General features: G+C 41.5%; 1 protein-coding gene across 7 annotated transcripts in view; it reads left to right on the top strand.

Annotated features, from left to right (window-relative positions):
* LOC109048099 overlaps positions 1-21817 on the top strand; it is a 77819-nt gene that overhangs the window by 31813 nt on the left and 24189 nt on the right. For 2 of the 7 annotated variants that reach the window (XM_042738754.1, XM_042738756.1), the window contains exons 7-9: positions 7136-7207; positions 7282-7383; positions 7468-7910. In XM_042738754.1, the coding sequence (XP_042594688.1) occupies positions 7136-7207; positions 7282-7383; positions 7468-7544 (251 nt within the window). In that variant the 3' untranslated portion in view covers positions 7545-7910. Of the gene's footprint in view, positions 1-7135; positions 7208-7281; positions 7384-7467; positions 7975-20633; positions 20692-21817 lie in introns of those variants that run through there. The other 5 variants (XM_042738757.1, XM_042738761.1, XM_042738758.1 and 2 more) reach the window with 4 other exon arrangements.

The raw sequence follows: 21817 nt of genomic DNA, 5'->3' as shown, positions 1-21817 counted from the left end.
GCGGAGTCTGGCTATATTCCTGAGGTGGAGATAAGATGTTTTACAAAGATGTTTAATGTGCGCCTCAAAGGTTAAATGAGGATCAAACTTGACACCAAGATTGGTGACTAATGATGATAGGGGAATGTCCTGGCAAGAGAATGTAATGCAGGTTATGGAAGATGATCTGATCTGATGAGGGGAACCAATGAGGATAGCTTCTGTCTTTGAACTATTCAGCTGGAGAAAGTTATGAGTCATCCATGCCCTTATTTCCTCCAAACAGGCAGTGACTGTTGATAAAATTGTTGATGAAGTTGATGAATGAGTGTCAGTTTTGATGTATAATTGTGTATCATCAGCGTAACAATGGAACGAAATTCCAGGAATGGACTGATGACTTTGCCGAGGGGTAACATGTAAAGAATGAACAAAATAGGTCCAAGAACTGAGCCCTGTGGAACCCCGCAATCAACAGCGTGTAAACGGGACCTAGAGCTTCCCATGGCCACAAATTCAGATCTATCTGTGAGATATGACTCAAACCAGCGCAGGACGGTGTTATTGAGACCAATAGAGTGGTGCAGCCGTTTAAGAAGTATACCGTGGTCAACGTTGTCGAAAGCTGCAGAGAGGTCCAAGAGGACAAGGAGTGATGGTGAACCCGCATCAGCTGTCATTAGCAGGTCATTTGTCACTCTCACTAAGGCTGTTTCTGTGCTGTGGGCGGAACGAAAGCTAGACTGAAACTTTTCAAGAAAGGTTGTTGTACTTGAGGTGATCGTGAAGGTGCCTGGCAACTACTTTCTCCAAAACCTTTGAAAGGAATGGTAGGTTGGATATCGGCCTATAATTAGCAAGAGTTTGAGGGTCCAGGGTAGGTTTCTTGAGTAGTGGTCTGATTATAGCCGTTTTTAGAACAAATGGTACGTGACCAGACTGAATTGATTGGTTTTATTATCATAGTGATAAAAGGACTGATAACAGAAATATTTGCTTTCACCAGAGCTGTAGGGAAGGGATCAAGGGCACAGGTGGAGGATCTCATCCCCTTGATGATGTCCTCAACCTCTGGTTGAGTAACTTCTGGGAAGCAGCAAAAGTAACCTCCAACCGGACTGCTGATCGGCAGTTGGGAAAGATGAGGGAGATGAAACAGAAAAAGAGGAACGAATTTTAGCAATTTTGGTTCTAAAAAAGCTCATAAAATCATTACATTTTTCTTCTGTAGCTCCTGTGAGAGGAGCACTTTGGGGTTTAAGGAGATGATTTATGGTGGCAAAACAATTGTTTGGAATTGCCAGGACTATTTTGAATAATATTTGAATAGTACTGTGACCGTGCTTCTTTGATTGACTTCAGATAGGCTTTTTGATGGTCCAGATAGGCCAGCTAATGAACAGTTAGTTCAGAAGAGTTGTACCGCCGTTCAAGGGCACGTCCAGCTGCCTTCATTTTTCGCAGGTCACTTGTGAACCAGGGAGCTGAACGGGGAAAACGTAATTGTCCTAACTTTGACGGGTGCATGGAAATCCAAAATGCGGCTCAATGTCTGATTATAAAATTCCCACAGATTCAGTGACTGATGAAATATTTGAAGAAAGGAGATGTTGAAGGCTTAAGGTCATGTTTTCTGTGTTAATCTTTTTCAGATTTCTAAAACGTATTTCACGTTTAGGCTTCATGTAGGAATACGGAAAGGACAGCTCCATGGAGATGACCTTATGGTCAGATACACCCAGATCATATACAAATGGTGCGCTTAAAAGGGCTGACTCAGTAATGACCAAATCGAGAATATTCCCCTTGATGTGAGTGGGGACATCAACATATTGTCTGAGATTTAAGCAGTCCAGTAATTGCAAAAATTCTGTAGCAAGATGACAAGTAGGATTGTTAACATGAATGTTAAAATCCCCAAGTATTATTATATTGGAGGAGGTTGCACAGATAGTTGAAAGAAAATTGTACAACTCTGAAATGAAGTTTGAGGTTGATTTGGGTGGCCGGTAAATTAATAGTACTGTCATAGGGAATGGAGGCTTACAATTAAATGCCAGACATTCAAAAGAAGACAGCTCGGGGATGTCCAAAAGGGACAAATCCAAGTGACTGGGGTAGATGACAGCCAAGCCACCACCACGGCCGGAGCTACGAGCTTTTTGAAGATAACAGTAGCTAGGAGGGCAAGTCTCATTTAAAACAGAAAAAACATCTGGTTTCTGCCAGGTTTCTGTGAGGCACATTATATCCAAACTTTTGTCACGAATGTGATCATGTATAAAGCCGGATTTGTTAGTGAGCGATTGCGCATTAAACAGTTCAATTTTAAAGTTGGATGAAGTAGTAAATCTCTGTATTGGCCGAAGTAGGCTGTGATCCACTCCACGTTTTCTATCCATCTCCATGTGTGGCGCTGTTGCAGTGTCTCCTGTGTTACTAACCCACAGAGTGTCAGCGCTCTGATGACGTGGAAGAGATGCGACATGATATACATGAGTCTCTATCGTCTGTTGTATATTACCTTGAAGTTCATGAAACCTAGCGTCCATGCTGTTATTTAATTCGGTGAAGAAATTATTCTGCCTAATAAAGAGTTCGTTGTATAAAGACTCCTGTCTTTCAATCAGCTCTTCGAACTCCTGTCTCTATCCGTCTTTGACGAAACTTCACTGCGGCCACTCGACCAACCAGCCCTTTGCCAGGCATTTATTTGCGTATCGGTCCAGTCAGCAGCGTTGTCCGCAACGCTGGGTTCGCCGTCTGAAAAGAAAAAGTAGTTGAAAATTGAAAATTGTGGCAAAACTGATTCAATGTAATATCTATTACTGCTTTTAAAGATTTATAGTTATAACAACCAATTTTCTTTGTTAAATATTAAAAGTATGAAAAAAAAAAATCGTATTTAAATAAATATGAAAAGATCACCTTGAAATATCTCAGGTCCGGTATCAACATTGGATCTGTCAACCTCTGACGTTCTATCTGTATAGAATAAACAGAGGTTAAAAACATTGTAAATACTTTAAAGACACAAGAGGTCGCCAGAGGAGCCTACGGATAAGATAAAAAAAATAATAATAAAAAAAAATAAAATAAAATAAAAAATAAATAAAAAAAGCAATGACAAGACTGTACCACAAGAGGTCGCCAGAGGAGCCTAAGGTTAAGTTATAAAAAAAAAAAAATGACAAGACTGCACCACAAGAGGCTGCCAGAGGAGCCTAGGGATAAATTAAAAAAAAAATGACAAGACTGTACCACAAGAGGTTGCCAGAGGAGCCTAGGGATAAGTTAAAAAAATAAATTAAAAGAAAAGAAAAACAAATAAATAAATAAAATAAAACTTACTATTGTGTAATTCCTCTCGCGTTGCCGGACTGACTGTAGCGATCACTCTTTTCTTTCTCAAGGGGCTGTGTGTTGGATTTCGGGTATTGATAGCGTTGCTTGGACCAGCTTGGACATCGCGTTCACAGTCCTCCTGGGTCAGGTCCACAAAATTGGGCTGGGTTATTAGCTGTAGCAAATCTAGAAAAAAAAAAGAAAAAAAGAAAAAAATAATTTCTGCCGTTATTATTTATGATCTCACCGTACGCAACTCAGTATTTAGTTGGAGCAACCACAAACAAACGGGATAGTCAGAAGAAATTATATTTTTAAAACATTTACCATTTTGTGAGACTTGCTCCTCAACCATCTGCACGTCGTCTAGACAAAATAAAGACAAAATAATTTCTGCTGTAATTATTTTAGGGCTTAGCATCCGCAACACAGTAATTAACTGTAGCTTAGCAACAGCAAACAATGCGGGTAACACGTGGGCTCACACTCACAAATGGGTAGGAAAAAAAAAATATATTTTTTTTAAAGTATAAAACATTTACCATTTTGCGAAGCAGTTTCCCAGATGAGTCGCGCATCTGTTAGAAATAAAGACAAAATCATTTTCTATTGTACTTAACGTATTTAAAGCAGAGACAGGTTATAAAGTTAATAAACGCCCCGAGCTGTAGTTAGGTAGCGGAGCACGTGTGGCAATGCTCTGTGCAAAATGATGTACAAAAGTCAAATGAAGTTTAATTTTAAAAGTATAAAACATTTTACTTTACCATTTTGTGAGACTTGCTCCTCAATTAGTTGTATATCGTCTAGACAAAAAAATAAAATAAAAAACACAAGATAATTTTCTGATGTAGACATTTAAAATGTTCAATGGATAAATAGTATTACTATGCCAGAATAATACAGTCAACACGTGGCATCGCGTTAACGCAGCCGCCTTCCGTGCAAGACAATAGAGGAACGAATCCCAAGAAGAGTTAAGTTTTTAAATTATAAAAACGATTACTTTACCATCTTGTCAGTCGATCAGTTGGGCTGCCACTACAATTAAAATCAATTAAATGAAAATCATTTTCTGTTGTAAAATGAAACATGTATAAACATTGACTAAGAATTAGAGACTTACACTTATTTATCTGGCTAAAAGGCTTTTTTCCTTTTTCTCCGTGTATCCTATAAGATTAAATCTATTAAAATAGAGAACAATTGAAAAACGTCTAATCACCTATTTAATCCTGGAAATTAAAAGCATAGTATTGCTGTTTTTAAGTATATAATTCAGCTTACCTTGGCGTTCCATATTGTTCTCAGAAAAAAGTGAGCTTTGTCCAAAACCATGAAGAGAATGTGAATATACAAAGACCCCGCGCGACTTTTTGTCTAGTCTTTTATCGCACCTATGAGTCCGTCCTTCAGACTCGGTCATACACTTCTTCTTTTATAAATAATGATTTGATAAACTTTTAGATTTTGAGGATAAAATAACACATAACGTGTAGCGAGAATAATCAACAAATTATTTGTTTTCATATTGAATATTATAGTTCAAACCGCAAATATCCCGTTTCTCATGAAGGGTGTAATTTTATAAAATAACCAGCAGATGGCATCCGAGCTCTATGGTATAGCACCTCGCTCTGCAGCTGTGAAAACTTTGGCTTAGCCAGTTTCCTTTGTCTGCCAAAAGAAGCCATATGACCGGTACTAATTTGTTTTTGTGATAGAAACATTTTCCTGGACTAAACAGTGATATAGCATTAAACATATAGTATAAAAGTCTCAAATTTGATTAATAACAGGCATCGTTTTAACTAACGACAGAGAAACTATCTGAGAAATATAGTAGCATACCCATGACTAATAAGAAATATTAATGCTTGTCTCTATACCATATGTGAAAACATGTTGTGTTATGCTTGTCTCTATACCATATGTGAAAACATGTTGTGTTTTCATAGGCTTTTTGAAACAGTGCCCAGGGTCATGTGAAAATAGTTTAAGAATGCCCAACATAATAACCGTGACAGAAGACAATATTTTTCATCGTCACGGATAGATTGGCTTAGTGTTTACATAAACATCTTAAAGGCATTAGCTCACGCTGCGCAGCAAAGGGCCTGTCTCTCGAAATCCAGTTGAATAAACATTTTAAATATGGGCATATCCGTTTTCAGCGACACCCCCTGCCGATTCAGAACCCCCTGCAGCTTAGTGTGAGAAGTGCTGACAGTGAGAACAAACGTGCGATACAGACCGATACTGATTTAAAGTTTAAGACGTGTTTTCTCAGATCCTGAAGGCTATTTATTGACGCATCCCGAATTTCATTATTAGTCATGATGCATTTTTGTTTAAATTATTTTATGCCGACGTCATATTAAATACACACACACACACACACACACACACACACACACACACACACACACACACACACACACACACACACACACACACACACACCCGAGTCACTGTTAGAATAGCAAAGTGTTTACATAAACATCTTAAAGGAAATTGTTTGCGCTGCTACACACACACACTCTGTCTCTCGCATGCCCACTGAATAAACATTTTGAATAGGATTTTTTAGCTAAACAATTAAAAAACGTTTTAAACCACGTTTGAGACGGAATTAGATACGATGAAAAAAAAACTATCTATTATTATAGAATCTAGATCATGTAAGAATACCATGATTAAAATAAGAAACTTAGTTAAAATATAAACAAGAACCGCCGGATAACAGCTGTAAAGGGAGTATGTTCATTTAAACATTAAAGTAATAGAGTTAGATGTAGTGCATTTAAAACGTTTTTGCCAACTTATCCGCTTTCTCTCTCGCAGCGGACCGAGATGACGGGAGAGCTCTCTCATGCAGGCGGAGAGAGAGAAAGAGAGAGAACGCACAGAGTTTAAACTCCAGAATTTTGTAAACCTATCATCTGAAGAATCGTGACGCCTGCGCAAGGAAGACTTTCGCAAAAATAATGTAAGGGGAATTTATATTTTATTATTGATTTATTCTCAGTTTATTAATAGGTTGAGATTATTTTTATACCGTAGTCATATTAAATGAAAACACACACACACACACACACACACACACGATCTGTTAAAATTATTTATTCTGTTTATTCTTCATCAACACGTCCTGGTTTTCCTATGTGGAGTTAATATTTTTATTGAATTATTCTCAGTTTATTAATAGGTTGAGATTCTTTTTATACCGTAGTCATATTAAATACAAACACACACACACACACACACACACACACACGATCTGTTAAAATTGTTTATTAATTATTGTCATTAAAGCCAATATCTTTCTCACAGCCCCCATACAGAGAGAGAGAGACCGGGAGAGACAGAGAGCCAGAGAGAGCGCGCACCCTGGGCATTACAGAACGCAACCTGATACCTCGGTCACGTACCACACACACACACAGACGCGTCCGCAGATGAGTCCAGATATGAGAATGTGTGTATAAGATCTACAAACTCATTCTTCAGGGATCTCATTCATCACTTGGTCTTGAACAAACAACACATTTCACCTCGCGGAGCTCGAAGGATGACGGATGGATTTCACGCACGCCGGTGTTCCGCATATGGACATTATTAATAGGGCAAAGTGCACATCTGGACATAATTAATATGTCAAAGGTCAAACTCATCAATCATTATGACGTTTGCTGGCAGTTATGAACTACTAACAGCATCACTAGTTTGTTTCAGCTTGATCTCAGCAGTGAATTGTGTTGATGTGCTTCAGGGAGAAAGAAACTGATTCTGTGCTGATGTTTTATTTCAGGATCAACTACTGCAGCTGTGACCTCTAGTTTGACCTCTGCAGTGACCACCAGCACACAGACATCAGAATGTGGTACAAGTTTAACAAACACACTCCTGGAATCATGAAGTATGGGTTTTGTTTTGTGTCTAATTCTTGTTGTTCAGTGTGTTCAGTGTCTCTGGTGTTTGTTCTGGTCCGGTGTCTTCAGCTGATGGTTCTGTTGGGTCTGTTAGGAGCTTTTCACATGTACATGAGACACACATCAGGTGAGAGACATTTATCATCATCATTATGGATTTGACATGCAAATATTAAGAGTGTGATGATGATGATGATGATGATGTGATTAGGAAAGAAACAGGAAGATCAGAAAGTGAGGATGAGAAGATTTAGAGAAGGACATGAACACACAGCAGAAGATTCATGAGAGCAGCAGCAGATCCTGCATTTCCTACATAATTTTTAACATGTTTAGACATACTTGTGTAGGCCTATTTTTTATTTACCAGCTCTCTGTGGTAATATAAACAGGGTTGGAAAAGTTACTTTTAAAATGTATTTTGCTACAGATTTCAAAATTAATGCTTTAAAGAGTAAAATACTTAAAATTTGTTTGGCCTCAGTCCCTGGAGTGTCGCAGTCTTGTTTAGCTCAAACTCACCTGCTTGGAAATTACTAATGATCCTGAAGACCTCGATGAGCTTGTTCAGGTGTGTTTAATTAGGGTTGGAGAAGAATAGAGAAGAATGACATCTACTGAAATTTAACATCAGTTTTCCACAATATTTCCTGAAGGTAATAATGTAGATATAAAAATAATAATAATAATAATTTACTGATGCTCAAGAAGCTAAAGTTATCAAATTGTTGAACGGGGTGAACTGGACTTATTTTGTCTTCTGGAAACATATAATATATAATATAAAATAAGTATTAGATTCTACAGCAGTACTAAATGCAATATACTATATATATATATATAAATATTTGGAAATAATATGTGTGTGTGTGTGTGTGTGTGTGTGTGTGTGTGATCTCTAAACGAGACAAATTTACACATATTTTTGTTCATAAGCATAAAAACAATTGCATTTACACCCACTGCTCTTAATGCATAGTGCTTCCTTGCACATCAGCATGTTTTCACTTTTTTGTAATAGCTATGTATGAGTCCCTCAACTACCCTCAGTGTGAAAAGATGTATCTCAAAATCATAGACACTGTTGGAAAGGGTTCAAATATGCAGAAGATGCTGGGAAACCTGAGAATGTGCAGAACATTGAGGATTTTTTTCTAAAGAACAGCGGGCAGTTGAACTGTTCAGGACAAACAAGAGTCTTACAAACAACTATCACAAAATATGAAGATAGTTGTGGATCATCGAGATAATGACAGACTGTTAAGACTCAAGGCTGTGTACATTTTTGAATTGGGCAATTATTATTATAATTTTTTTAAATTCAGTTATTTTGTCTTGTCAAGTCAAGTCAAGTCACCTTTATTTATACAGCGCTTTAAACAAAAAATATTGCGTCAAAGCAACTGAACAACAATTAATTATGAAAACAGTGTGTCAATAATGCAAAATGACAGTTAAAGGCAGTTCATCATTGAATTCAGTGAAGTCATCATGCAGCTCAGTTCAGTTTAAATAGTATCTGTGCAATAATTTGCAATCAAGTCAATGATATCGCTGTAAATGAAGTGTCCCCAACTAAGCAAGCCAGAGGCGACAGCGGCAAGGAACCAAATCTCCATCGGTGACAGAATGGAGAAAAAACCTTGGGAGAAACCAGGCTCAGTTGGGGGACCAGTTCTCCTCTGACCAGATGAAACCAGCAGTTCAATTCCAGGCTGCAGCAAAGTCATATTGTGCAGAGGACTCAACTGGTTCCTGTGGTCTTGTCCCGGTGTCGTCTGAGACAAGGTCTTTACAGGGGATCTGTCTCTGGGGCTCTAGCTGTCCTGGTCTCCACTGTCTTTCAGGGCCTGTAGAGGTCCTTTCTAGGTGCTGATCCACCATCTGGTCTGGATACGTACTGGATCCGGGTGACTGCAGTGACCCTCTGACTTGGATACAGACTGGATCTGGTGGCTAGAGTGACCTCGGAATAAAATGGAGTTGTGGAGTGGAGTGTATGTAGTGTATCTGTTACGTGAAATAGCTTATTCAGGACAGTACTAAATAATAAAAATAACATCCAGTTTTTATGATATTGCCTGTTACCATTTACATTAATGTTTAAATGAAATAAATGACATTAAAAAATAATCACTTAAGTGATCTAAAATTCTTCTTGGATGTAATTTGATTATCACCCATTCAAAATGTAATCACATACAGTTACGTTACTAATATTTTGTATTTTAAATGTGTGACTGACTAAGTTCCCTCATTTTAAATAAAACAGTTCAGAACGAGCCATCTTTTCCTTTCTCAAATTCCTTTCCAAATAGGAAATGAAATGGTCAAAACACGCACTCTTGTCTCATCACTTTTTCCGGTCTGCTGTCAATCCCACAATTCACTGCATGAGTGTGAAGCAGTGTTTTTAGTTAATTCCTACTGTATGGCTTTAAAGTTTCAAACACACTTTATACCTAATTTAACACTAGAGGGTCCACGTTAGTACCTAGTAGTAGTTTAGTATCTTTTAAGAAGGTGCTGCTCCAGAGACTTTTGTACTTTATTTTAAATATTTTAATCCCAGAGACAGCTTTTGTACTTTATTTTAAATATTTTAATCCCAGATAATTGTCACGGCCCTGATTTCCCAGGGTTATCAGCCTGTTAAGACTACCCATGTTGAATTCTAGCTAGTTTACTAGTTATAATCGCAACAACATTATTTCTTGTAGAAACGAGCTATAGTTAAATGTACGTTACTTCATCTGTTATACATTTCTCTTAGTTTCACTATGTATTGTAGTACAAACTAACAGCATAAGTGGAAACTTCCTCTTCAGATATTTCCTCATTGTGCTGTGAAGACGCTTGTCTTGATGAGAGCCAGAACACAGATCATCACACTCTTCTGCTGGGATTGGGCTCTTCTGGAAACTGGACTTTAGAGAAATGATGCTCATCTTTGGACTGATGCTGCTGCTGCTGCTGCTGCTGCAAACTGCTGCATGTGAGTACTTTTACATCAAACCCATCTTGCATGCATTAAAGAACTTTTTTTGTCTAAATGGTTCCATAAAAACCTTTAAAATCTGAAGAAACGATCTGTTTCACAAAATGTTATTTGTGGCGAAAGAAGGTTCTTCCGATTATAAAAAAGCTAACAAAGAGATGGTTCTTTAAAGAAGCTTTGACTGAATGGTTCTTTGTGGAACTATTAAAAGGTTTTTCTATGGCATCGCTGTGAAGGACCTTTTAAACATCTTTATTTTTAAGGGATAAGTTTGTATCTGTATATTTCTATTCAAAGCAGCTGTATGCAGATTTGTGGTTTTTTTTTTTGTGACCTCGGGGCCTCCTGCACACTATACAGTGAGTGAGTGGAATTGACTGTTCCCTGTGCACGTGCCTGCTGTTGTCAATATATCAAAGCTATAACTGATATTATTATAGCGTTGATATAATAATACAATATAATTTATATATTGTATTATTATATCATTACAATATAATTTCAGTGGATAGTAGTACATGTGCATTTGTTGCTGATGTAAAACATATGCTGCTTCCCAGTTTGACATCTCGTTAGGTGTATAAGACACCTGTCCACACAATCTATATCTTCCATTCCAACCTCTCCCTGTCACGGTGTCTGGTTTGTGTATCCCTGGGTGTCCACTAGAGGTCTCACTTCCCCTTATTTTCACCCCCTTCAGAACTACATTTCCCACTAGCCTTATCTGCTCATCACTGTTCATTGGATTCAGCTGTCACCACTTACATTGTTTGCACCTGTGTATTTATACCCTGGTTGTTCTGTCATTGTTACGGAGTCCTTGTTGCATGTCACCCTGCTTTTTCCTGGTTCCCTAGTGGATGTTCGTGTTTCGTGTTTTGGACTGTTTATGTTTGGTTTTGACCCCTGCCTGGACTGTTTATGATTTTGGATTACCCTTTAATAAACACTGCATTTGGATCTACCTGTCTGTGTGCGTTTCGTGACGCCTGGGATTTTTTTGTTTTTGGATTAAGCTTTGTTGGATTTTGAATTTGTTTCTAAGCCTCTGTGTGGGAACGGAGGGGGAGATTCCGGAACTTAACCACCCTTCGTCAAAGGGGGAGTGAGGTGGGTGGCCTGGCGCAAGTGTTTTTGGACCATGGGCAGTCGGGCTAGGTTATAATGATGCAGCACTGAAAGACTTATTCAACAATTGCCTAGATGATCCTTTGCCTCAATGGGAGATGATGGGGCTGGAGATCCTGGACTTTTGGGGGGTTTTACTAATTACCTGCACCATCGTGCTCGGTGGGATACATCGGCTGATCCAGCGCCACAGCACAAGATGGCCGCCAGCCCGGCGCCACAGCACAAGATGGCCGCCAGCCCAGCGCCACAGCACAAGATGGCCGCCAGCCTAGCGCCACAGCACAAGATTGCCGCCAGCCCAGCGCCACAGCACAAGATGGCCGCCAGCCCAGCGCCACAGCCCAAGATGGCCGCGGAGACAGTATTAAGTTACTTTTCCAGGATGTGCCAGATCCCAGAGTTTCCCGGGAGTGTTCACATCACGGCCGCTGAGCCAGCGCCAATGGCCAGGATGGCCACCAGTGCAAGCACCACAGCACAAGATGGCCGCCAGCCCAGCGCCACAGCACAAGATGGCCGCCAGCCCAGCGCCACAGCACGAGATGACCGCCAGCCCAGCACCACTGCACAGGATGGTCGAATCTACACCTGTGTTGGCAGACATGATGGTTGACTCAATGCCTGAGTCTTCCGTCAAGGAGCCACCGGCACGTCATCATAGAGGCCGCAGGAGGAGGAGACAGGCGTCAGCCTGTCTCCGAGGTGATGCCCGATGGTGGTGCCCGATGCCGAGGCGGTGTCCGAGGCGGTGGCCAAGGCGGTTCCCGAGGCGGTTCCCGAGGCGGTTCCCGATGCGGTTCCCGATGCAGTGACCGAGGAGGTGCCCGAGGCGGTTGTCGAGGCGGTGGCCCGATGCCGAGGCGGTGCCCGATGCCGTTCCGGAGGTCGAGGCAGTGCCCGATGCCGTTCCGGAGGTCGAGGCGGTGCCCGATGCGGTTCCGGAGGTCGAGGCGGTGCCCGATGTCGAGGCGGTGCCCGAGGCTGTGCCCGATGCCGAGGCTGTGCCCGATGCCGAGGCGGTGACCGATGCCGTTCCGGAGGTCGAGGCGGTGACGCGATGCCGTTCCGGAGGTCGAGGCGGTGACCGATGCCGAGGCGGTGCCCGAGGCTGTTCCGGAGGTCGAGGCGGTGCCCGAGGCTGTGCCCGATGCCGAGGCTGTGCCCGATGCCGAGGCAGTGACTGATGCTGTTCCGGAGGCCGAGGCGGTGGCCGATGCTGTTCCGGAGGCCGAGGCGGTGTCCGAGGCGGTGCCCGATGCCGAGGCTGTGCCCGATGCCGAGGCAGTGACCGATGCTGTTCCGCAGGTCGAGGCGGTGCCCGAGGCTGTGCCCGATGCCGAGGCTGTGCCCGATGCCGAAGCGGTGCCCGAGGCTGTTCCGGAGGCCGAGGCGGTGCCCGAGATGGTTCCGGAGGCCGAGGCGGTGGCCGATGTTTGTTCCAGAGACCAAGGCGGGGCCCGATGCTGTTTTCCGGAGGTCGTTCCCAGGGCGGTGCCCGAGGTCGTGCCCGAGGTCGTTCCCGAGGCGGTGCCCGAACCCGAGGTCGTTCCCGAGGTGATACCCGAGCCCGAGGCCGTTCCCGAGGCGGTGTCCTTGTCCAAGGCCGTTCCCGAGGCCGTTCCCGAGGCGGTGCCCGATGCCGAGCCCGAGGTTGTGCCCGAGGCCGTTCCCGAGGCGGTGTCCTTGTCCAATGCCGTTCCTGAGGCCGTTCCTGAGGCCGTTCCTGAGACCGTTCCCGAGGCGGTGCCCGATGCCGAGGTCGTTCCCGAGGCGGTGTCCTTGTCCGATGCCGTTCCTGAGGCCATTCCCGAGGCAGTGCCCGATGCTGTTCCGGAGGCCGATGCGGGGGGGCCCGAGATGGTTCCTGGAGGCGATACCCGTGTCCAAGGCCGTTCCCGAGGCGGTGCCCTTGTCTGAGGCCGTTCCCGATGCCGTTCCCAATGCCGTGACCTGGCCATCGCCACACAGCCTGCTCCTTACTGGCTCCCCGATTGGCAGGTTCCGTTCGGGCCACTCAAATGGCGAATTCCTCCCTGGCCGTCTGCACAACGAGAATGGACTGATCCACCGTGGCCACCTGAACTGCCTGGCCCCTCGTGGTCCCCTGAACTTTCGGGTCCACCGTGGCCACCTGAAACTGCCCTGGTCCCTCGTGGTCCCCTGAACTTTCGGGTCCACCGTGGCCACCTGAACTGCCTGGTCCCTCGTGGTCCCCTGAACTTTCGGGTCCACCATGGCCCCCTGATCTTGACCGAGCCACCTGGGCTACCAGGGGAGCCATCGCGGCCGGTCCCAGTTCCCCTACACCGGCCTGGCCCGCCATCCCTCCCCCTGTTCTGCCTCCACCAGTCCACCTCCCTCTTGGTCTCTTTGTTTTGTGTTTGGTTTGTTCTGAGGAGCATCTAGAAGCTGCTCCTTAGAGGGGGGGTAGTGTCACGGTGTCTGGTTTGTGTATCCCTGGGTGTCCACTAGAGGTCTCACTTCCCCTTATTTTCACCCCCTTCAGTACTACATTTCCCACTAGCCTTATCTGCTCATCACTGTTCATTGGATTCAGCTGTCACCACTTACATTGTTTGCACCTGTGTATTTATACCCTGGTTGTTCTGTCATTGTTACGGAGTCCTTGTTGCATGTCACCCTGCTTTTTCCTGGTTCCCTAGTGGATGTTCGTGTTTCGTGTTTTGGACTGTTTATGTTTGGTTTTGACCCCTGCCTGGACTGTTTATGATTTTGGATTACCCTTTAATAAACACTGCATTTGGATCTACCTGTCTGTGTGCGTTTCGTGACACTCCCACCACCATGGACAAGACCAAAGAGCTGTCAAAGGATGTCAGAGACAAGTTTGTAGATCTGCACGAGGGTGGAATGGGCTACAAGACCATCAGCAAGAAACATGATGAGAAGGAGACAACTGTTGGTGCGATTACTGGAAATGGAAGAAGTACAAAACAACCATCAGTTGGCCTTGGTCTGGAGCTCAGTGCAAGATCTCGCCTCATGGGGTAAAGATGATCATGAGAAAGGTGAGGGATCAGCCCAGAACTATACACGGGGAGGAGCTTGTTAATGATCTTAAGGCAGTTGGGACCACAGTCACCAAGCAAAACATTGGTAAAACAATACGCCACTATGGACTGAAATCCTGCAGCACCTGCAAGGTCCCCCTACTCAAGAAGGCACATGTACAGGCCCATTTAAAGTTTGCCAAAGAACATCTAAATGATTCAGAGAAGGCTTGGGAGATAGTGCCATGCTCAGATGAGACCGAAATTGAACTCTTTGGCATTAACTCGACTCGCTGAGTTTGGGGGGAGAGAAATTCTGAACACCATCCCAACAGTCAGGCACAGGGTGGAAACATTATGTTTTGGGGCTGTTTTTCTGCTAAGGGTTCAGGACGACTTCACTGCATTGAGGGGCAAATGGACGGGGCCATGTACTGTAAAATCTTGGATGAGAACCTCCTTCCCTCAGCCAGAGCACTGAAGATTGGTCATGGATGGATCTTCCAGCATGACAATGACCCGAAACATACCGCCAAGGCAACAGAGGAGTGGCTCAAGAAGAAGCACATTAAGGTCATGGAGGGGCCTATCCAGTCTCCAGACCTCAAACATATAAAAGATCTGTGGAGGGAGCTGAAACTTCGAGTTGCCAAATGACAGCCAAGAAAGAGGATCTTGGTATAGTCCAGAATTTAATAGGCTGATTTCCTGGAGGAAGACTAGAGCTACTTCAGGACTAAACTGAGGCTTAAATTAAACCTACCAGGAGGTAGGTTTAACTTCAGATTAACTTGTGTTTCCAGTCTTTATATATCAAAATTATAGGCACCCTTGGTAGATATGAACAAAGAAGTCCGTGAAAATAAATCAATGTTAACCATTTATATTTTTTAATAAAAAAATAAATAAATAAAAATTATCCAGCTGTAGATCTTTGGAGCCTTTGGCCACGCAAATGATCTGAAAAGAAAAAAAATCCAAAAATTTATAGAACAACAAATAATTGTGGTCAATGTGTACTAGAGAAAAATAATAATAATAATGTGATTTTGTTGATAAGTTAGATTTTTATGTTTTTTTTATTATTTATTTATTTTGGTTTTCCTATCTATCTTTCTCTAACAACAGCTTTATTTAAAATATAATAATAATAATAATAATAATAATAATAATAATAATAATAATAATATAAAACTGACAACAACAGCTGATTGCAATAATTTATTCAAGAATTCATTACAAAGATATTCCTAGGCATTCCTTTTTTTATTATTATTATTATTTGACGTGTGCAGTTTGCTTGCTCTAAAAAAGTTTTTTGTTCAGTAACATTTTTGTTTGTTTGTTTGTTTTTTGTTGTTGTTGATTGCAGGATTTTTCCACTGCTATTGTTTTCCTAGGATTGGCTTCTTAGTTCCATACAAATTTAAGCATTTCTTGAACTTCATTCCATGTTTTTATAGGCAACCTCTGCTGTGATAATTCAGATTAACACAGCTGGTTTTAAATTAATCAAGTTTATTTTAGTTCAGGACTCCATAGTCCTGGAGTTAGTAATCTGGATACCTGTCAACATTTGGATACCAAAATCCGGGAGACTCCGGGGGGGGTGGGACGGGTGGGGGGGGGGTGGGGTTGTGGGGGGCGGGACTCGGCAGATGGGGGGTTGCGTTTTGGGGCAGGTCAGAGGCAAGTTAAATACACATAAGTAAATACATAATACGTAATTATTAATAAGAATTGCTGTGATAATAATAAGACTTATTCATGTTTCTTTTTTCTTTATCTTTATTATAACAAATTTTATATTAAATAAAAGTAAACAATGTGGTGCATGTGGAACATGTAACAAGAAATTTCATGTACTTGAAGTACATGGAAACACCTTCATGTTAAATACATGAAGTACAGTACTTCATGTATTTAACATGAAGGCATTTCCTAGTGTTTCTTACATCCGGAATTATAATTGTAAGTAGCAGACTTTGATAAAGTTTGAAATCGCGGGTGTGCCCCTTTGTGCCTCCACAGCGTGATTGTGCCATTGAGATTGCGTTACGTCGTTTTTCCGACCGTGTCCGATACTGAAATCAGTGCAACATACTTTGCAAAAAGCGTGTGAATTTTCGATGCTGCTTCGTGATAATAAATTAAATTCCTCCGACCAACTGTTGTTATATTTGCAGCTATATTAAGTTTTTTTCGCCGTAGCATCACCTGCTTTCTAATGCCATTTTTAGTGACGCTTAATTCAAATTCCCCCGTCTACCTGCGCAGATATCAACTGCACAAATGGGTTCAAAATTGTATGATGTATCTATTGTGTGAGTAGGATGCGTTTCATACAAGATCTGGCAACTGGACAACCTTGGAATAAAGTATTGATGTGATTATTCATATAACGAGGTAGGGCTATTCAAATTACGGGAGTTTCCTGGGAGAAATAACAAAACGGGAGGTGGGCGGGAGATGGGTGTGAAATACGGGAGACTCCCGGGAAAAACGGGAGTGTTGACAGGTATGGTAATCTGTACTTAATCTGTGTTTCAGAAAGTAATTTTTTTAAACAAAAATTAGATATTCTAGATTAAGCCTACTCCTGGCTTAATTTAAACCCTGTCCGGGAAACCACCCCTTTATGTTGTAAGTATAGCCAAAATCACAGCACATCTTTTGTCTTTATCTTATGTGTATTTGATTTCATCAGATGAGGGCTCAATTATAAATCAGGATTTTTGTGCAGATCTCGGAAGGGAGAGCTTTGTTTTGTTTCATTCACTATTTCATATTCATTCCATTGTCTGACAACAAAAACAGTATGTTTTACTGAAAATTTGGCTGCATCAAAATACAGTATGTGGGTACAGAGATGCAAACAAATGTAATATAAATAATACATTTATACTTTGCATGGTCATAACAAGTGAGCTGCCCTGTTGTGAGAAAAGTAAATCTCTCAGTGCAAATAAAGAGAAGTAGTAATGGGAACCTGGTATTTCTATGTTCCCCTTCAGGAACTCCTTCCTCCGAGGAGGTCGATGTTAGCAATGATGTATATGAGATTGAGGACTTGCCATCTCAATCTTTTACATATGAAAAGCATACTGCATTTTAGATTGCACGTTTCTCCTTGCCCTTGCTATAATAAGGGGTGGGGGTGCATGCAATTTATGTGTGGTTTGGCTTGGAGCGGAGCACACACAGTCAGCTCTTAAGGGTGCTGGCTGAGTTCATTCATAAAATGTCCCTAAGTGTACAAGTGTGCATTACCTTGGATGTTTAGCTCTGCTCCCACTGGCATTTCTTCTTCTTTCATCTGAAAAGAGGACTTTGGACCACTGGACAACAGTCCAGTTCTTCTTCTCCTTAGCCAAGGTAAGACGCCTCTGACGTTGTCTATGGTTCAGGAGTGGCTTAACAAGAGGAATACAACAACTGTATCCAAATTCCTTGACACGTCTTTATGCCTTGACCCCAGCCTCAGTCCATTCCTTGTGAAGTTCACTCAAATTCTTGAATCGATTTTGCTTGACAATCCTCATAAGGCTGCGGTTCTCTCACTTGGTTGTGCATTTTTTTCTTCCACACTTTTCCTTCCACTCAACTTTCTGTTAACATTCTTGGATACAGCACTCTGTGAACAGCCAACTTCTTTAGCAATGAATGTTTGTGTCTTACCCTCCTTGTGAAGGGTGTCAATGATTGTCTTCTGGACAACTGTCAGATCAGCAGTCTTCCCCAGTGAATGTGTAGCCTAGTGAACCAAACTGAGGACTATTTTGAAGGCTCAGGAAACTTTTGCAGGTGTTTTGAGTTGATTAGCTGATTGGGATGTTACCATATTCTAATTTGTTGAAATAGTGAATTGGTGGGTTTTTGTTAAATGTGAGCCAAAATCATCACAATTAAAAGAACCAAAGACTTAAACTACTTCAGTCTGTGTGCATTGAATTTATTTAATACTCTAGTTTCACAAGTTGAGTTGAATTACTGAAATAAGTGAACTTTTCCACGACATTCTAATTTATTGAGATACACCTGTATTATAATCAGACTGTGTTCACTTGTCTGGTTGTTTGGCTGCATTTAAGTCTGAGAAATTAAATGATGAATATTTATCTGGCTTTGAATTTGATTTTTTTGAGTTATATATATATATAACTCTAAGGTGGGATAGATGCCTGTGGGCTATCTGTTCCCATTGCAGCATCACCCCTAAGGCCCTGATATTTTCCAATGCTGGACATAGGTCTCAGGGGCTGCTGGGCAGAGCAGCCCTAGCCTTGTTCCAGCTCCTCATCGGGGAGCATCGCTTCTCATACTCCCCCAGTACGTCTGGAGTCAGAGTGGCGCTCCCTTTACAGGCTGGGGCCGTGGCTCCGTGAGAGCAGTGTACATCCCTGGGCACCTCAATCAGAGAGCAGACATCCTGTCGAGGCAGGGGCTGAGGCCCAGGGAATGGAAGCTCCACACCGAGGTGGTGGAGCAGATTTGGAAGAAGTTCGACTTGGTAGACTTGTTTGCATCTCAAGATATCTCACAATGTCCCCTGTGGTTCACCTGGTATCCCTACTTGGAGACTCTCCATGGAAGAGTCCCGTTCGCCGGGATCTCCTCTTTCAGGTGCGGGGCACCATCTTTCATCCCCGCCTGAGTTGTGGAAGCTGTGTGTTCGTGGTGGCCATAGCTGCTTTCCACGTCGTTTTGGGTGGTCATTCACTGGGGGAGAAACCCGTTGGTACAGGTTTCTTTTGTTATGCTTGAGGGCAGAAGAAGTATGGTACTGCTCCAGACTTTCAGGTGCTTCTGTCTTAGAGGTGCTCGCCATGATTTCACACTAGACAGGCATTTGTCAGTATGGTGGCATGGGCTTATTGGTTCCCAAAGTGTTTCGACGCAACATCTCATTCCCTCAGCCAACCAGGGTTACATACGTAACCTATGGACGTTCTTTTTTCCAAGTGTTTAATAGACATGAACAAATTCTTTGAAAAACATGTTTACCATCTTTGAAACATGTCTAGTCTTCAAGCTCTATGTTGACTATCGTTTCACTAATAATAAACATACGTTTGAATAAAGCATCCATATTTGTCCATGTTGATTAGAGTATTAAACACTTGAAAAGTATTAATTGAAGGTACATTTGGAAAATAAAAAGATAAAAATGTGTTTAAGTTTCAATAAATAATGAGTTAACTCAAGACAATCATGATTAATCACCATTAAATATTTGAATCGACTGACAGCCCTAATATATACAAATATTTTGTGTGTGTGTGTTTTGTTCTTCAGATCTGGATCGGTTCTGCTGGTTTAATCATTCTAATCCCTGTTACACAGCTCTGGGACACAAACTCAAAGATGGCTCAGTAACATCTAGAGATCTTCAAGTGATTGTTGAAGGTACAGAAACTCTCTCATCAGACTCATTATAATCTCATGTTCTCCAAAGATCTCACTCTCATACAAATGAATCAGTTGAATCTCTGTGTTTTTATTACAGCTCATTATTAAATATCTGGAAGAATTCAGTCAACAGCATCTGCACTTTTCATGTAATAAGTCTATTTTCAAAATGAAATACTAGTATGTTGCTTACTGTATAACATTGTAAAATGATGTGTGAAAGCATTTTAAAAAATCATTTGCTGCACTCTTGTCACTTGACTAAACTATGCCGTGTGTTTAATTCAGTGAGTCCAGCTATCAGATAAAAACTTTGGTTTAAAAATGTCTTGATATTGACTCATAATTAGTTGAGACAGTGATGTGACTGTGATGTGTCCCTCCCTCCAGCTCCTATTGGCTCAGTGGAAGTGTCAATCATCTGCTTCTCCAGTGGGGTGATGAGGGTGTTCTGCTCCTCTGAGGGGGATCATCTCCTCTACAGCTGGACTCTGAATGGAGATCCACTGATGGATGGAAACAGCAGCATTGATCTGGATGAGGGTACTGATGGAGACATCAGCTGCAGTGTGAAGAACCACGTCAGTCACGCACAGAAGACCATTAGACTCAAACCCTGTCCTGGTGAGATCATGTCTGTTCATCTACAGATATCAACTACACAGATTGATTGATAGGTTGGTTGGTTGGTTGATTGTTTGGTTGATTGATTGATTGATTGATTGATTGATTGATTGATTGATTGGTTGGTTGTGTTTGTGTTTGTGTTTGTGTTGTTTAGTGTGTTCAGTGTCTGTGGTGTTTGTTCTGGTCCGGTGTCTTCAGCTGATGGTTCTGTTGGGTCTGTTAGGAGCTTTTCACATCTACATGAGACACACGTCAGTTGTGAGACATTATTCATCATCATTATGGATTTGATATGCAGATATTAACAGGATATGAACAGGAAGATCAGAAAGTGAGAATAAGATTGAGAGAAGGACATGAAGACACAGCAGAAGATTCATGAGAGCAGCAGCAGATCATCACATCTATTTACACTATAATCTCACTGACTCTCACATCAATCGAATAAAACCAGGAGACAGAAGAAGCTTTCATAATCGACACTGATCTTTACATGTGTTGTGTTTATTTCTTGTCGAGTATGTTGATGTATCTCCGTGAGCATTATTTCTGTCAGGTGTAAATCTTTGGCTCATGAAATCATCATTTTAACTCATTTAGAGGCAGAATTACAGACTTGTGACTAACGAATTAAACCAGACTGACTACAGTTTAGATATGAATGTATTTTTTAAATAGTTTGTTGTACATTTGTTTTTGCATTAGTTTTATTAATTTGTCATCGTGCTTTGACTGAACTAGCAGTATTTTTGTTTCATCACATGGAACACCTTTTGTTCATTCATGATAAGACTCTTCTGGCTGATTGTGAAGTCATTCTGTGTGTTTATTTTCTAGAGTTATTTCACATATCTGCTTTTTCATTTTGTATCTGTCTCTTCTGTGTCAGATGATTTAACTGTTCACATCTGTTTCTCTTGATCTGTGTGTCAGTTTTAGGTTGTCACTGTTAAAATTAAATAATAATAAATATGATCTTGACAACTTTTTCACTGGGATTCATTGATTTGTTTAGCTTTGCTTTGTTTTAAATTTAGGCTCCACCTCATAAATGTATTTCAGACACCATTTCTATTGTATTATATTGCATTTGCTCGAAACACTGAAGTATGTTCGATATGAATCAAAAGGCTTTGATGAGCCTGAAACAATTTAACTTTTATTTAGTGAGTTTTTTTTTCTTCATAGAAAATGCATTGATGAAATGTTAACAAAGTCCCGCCAAACAATAATTACAGACTTTTTGCATTTTTAGAAGTGTGACTGTGAAATTCTTCTTCTTTCACTTACTTTCAGTTGTGTGTGTGTGTGTGTGTGTGCGTGTGTGTGTGTGTGTGTGTGTGTGTGTGTTGAAGTAGGAACTGCTAAATCATAGTAACAAT

This window comes from Cyprinus carpio, chromosome B14, assembly GCF_018340385.1.
Source record: "Cyprinus carpio isolate SPL01 chromosome B14, ASM1834038v1, whole genome shotgun sequence".
Taxonomy (NCBI): domain Eukaryota; kingdom Metazoa; phylum Chordata; class Actinopteri; order Cypriniformes; family Cyprinidae; genus Cyprinus; species Cyprinus carpio.
The sequence above is the reverse complement of the archived record's forward strand: the minus strand, read 5'-3'. Positions and strand labels throughout refer to the sequence as shown.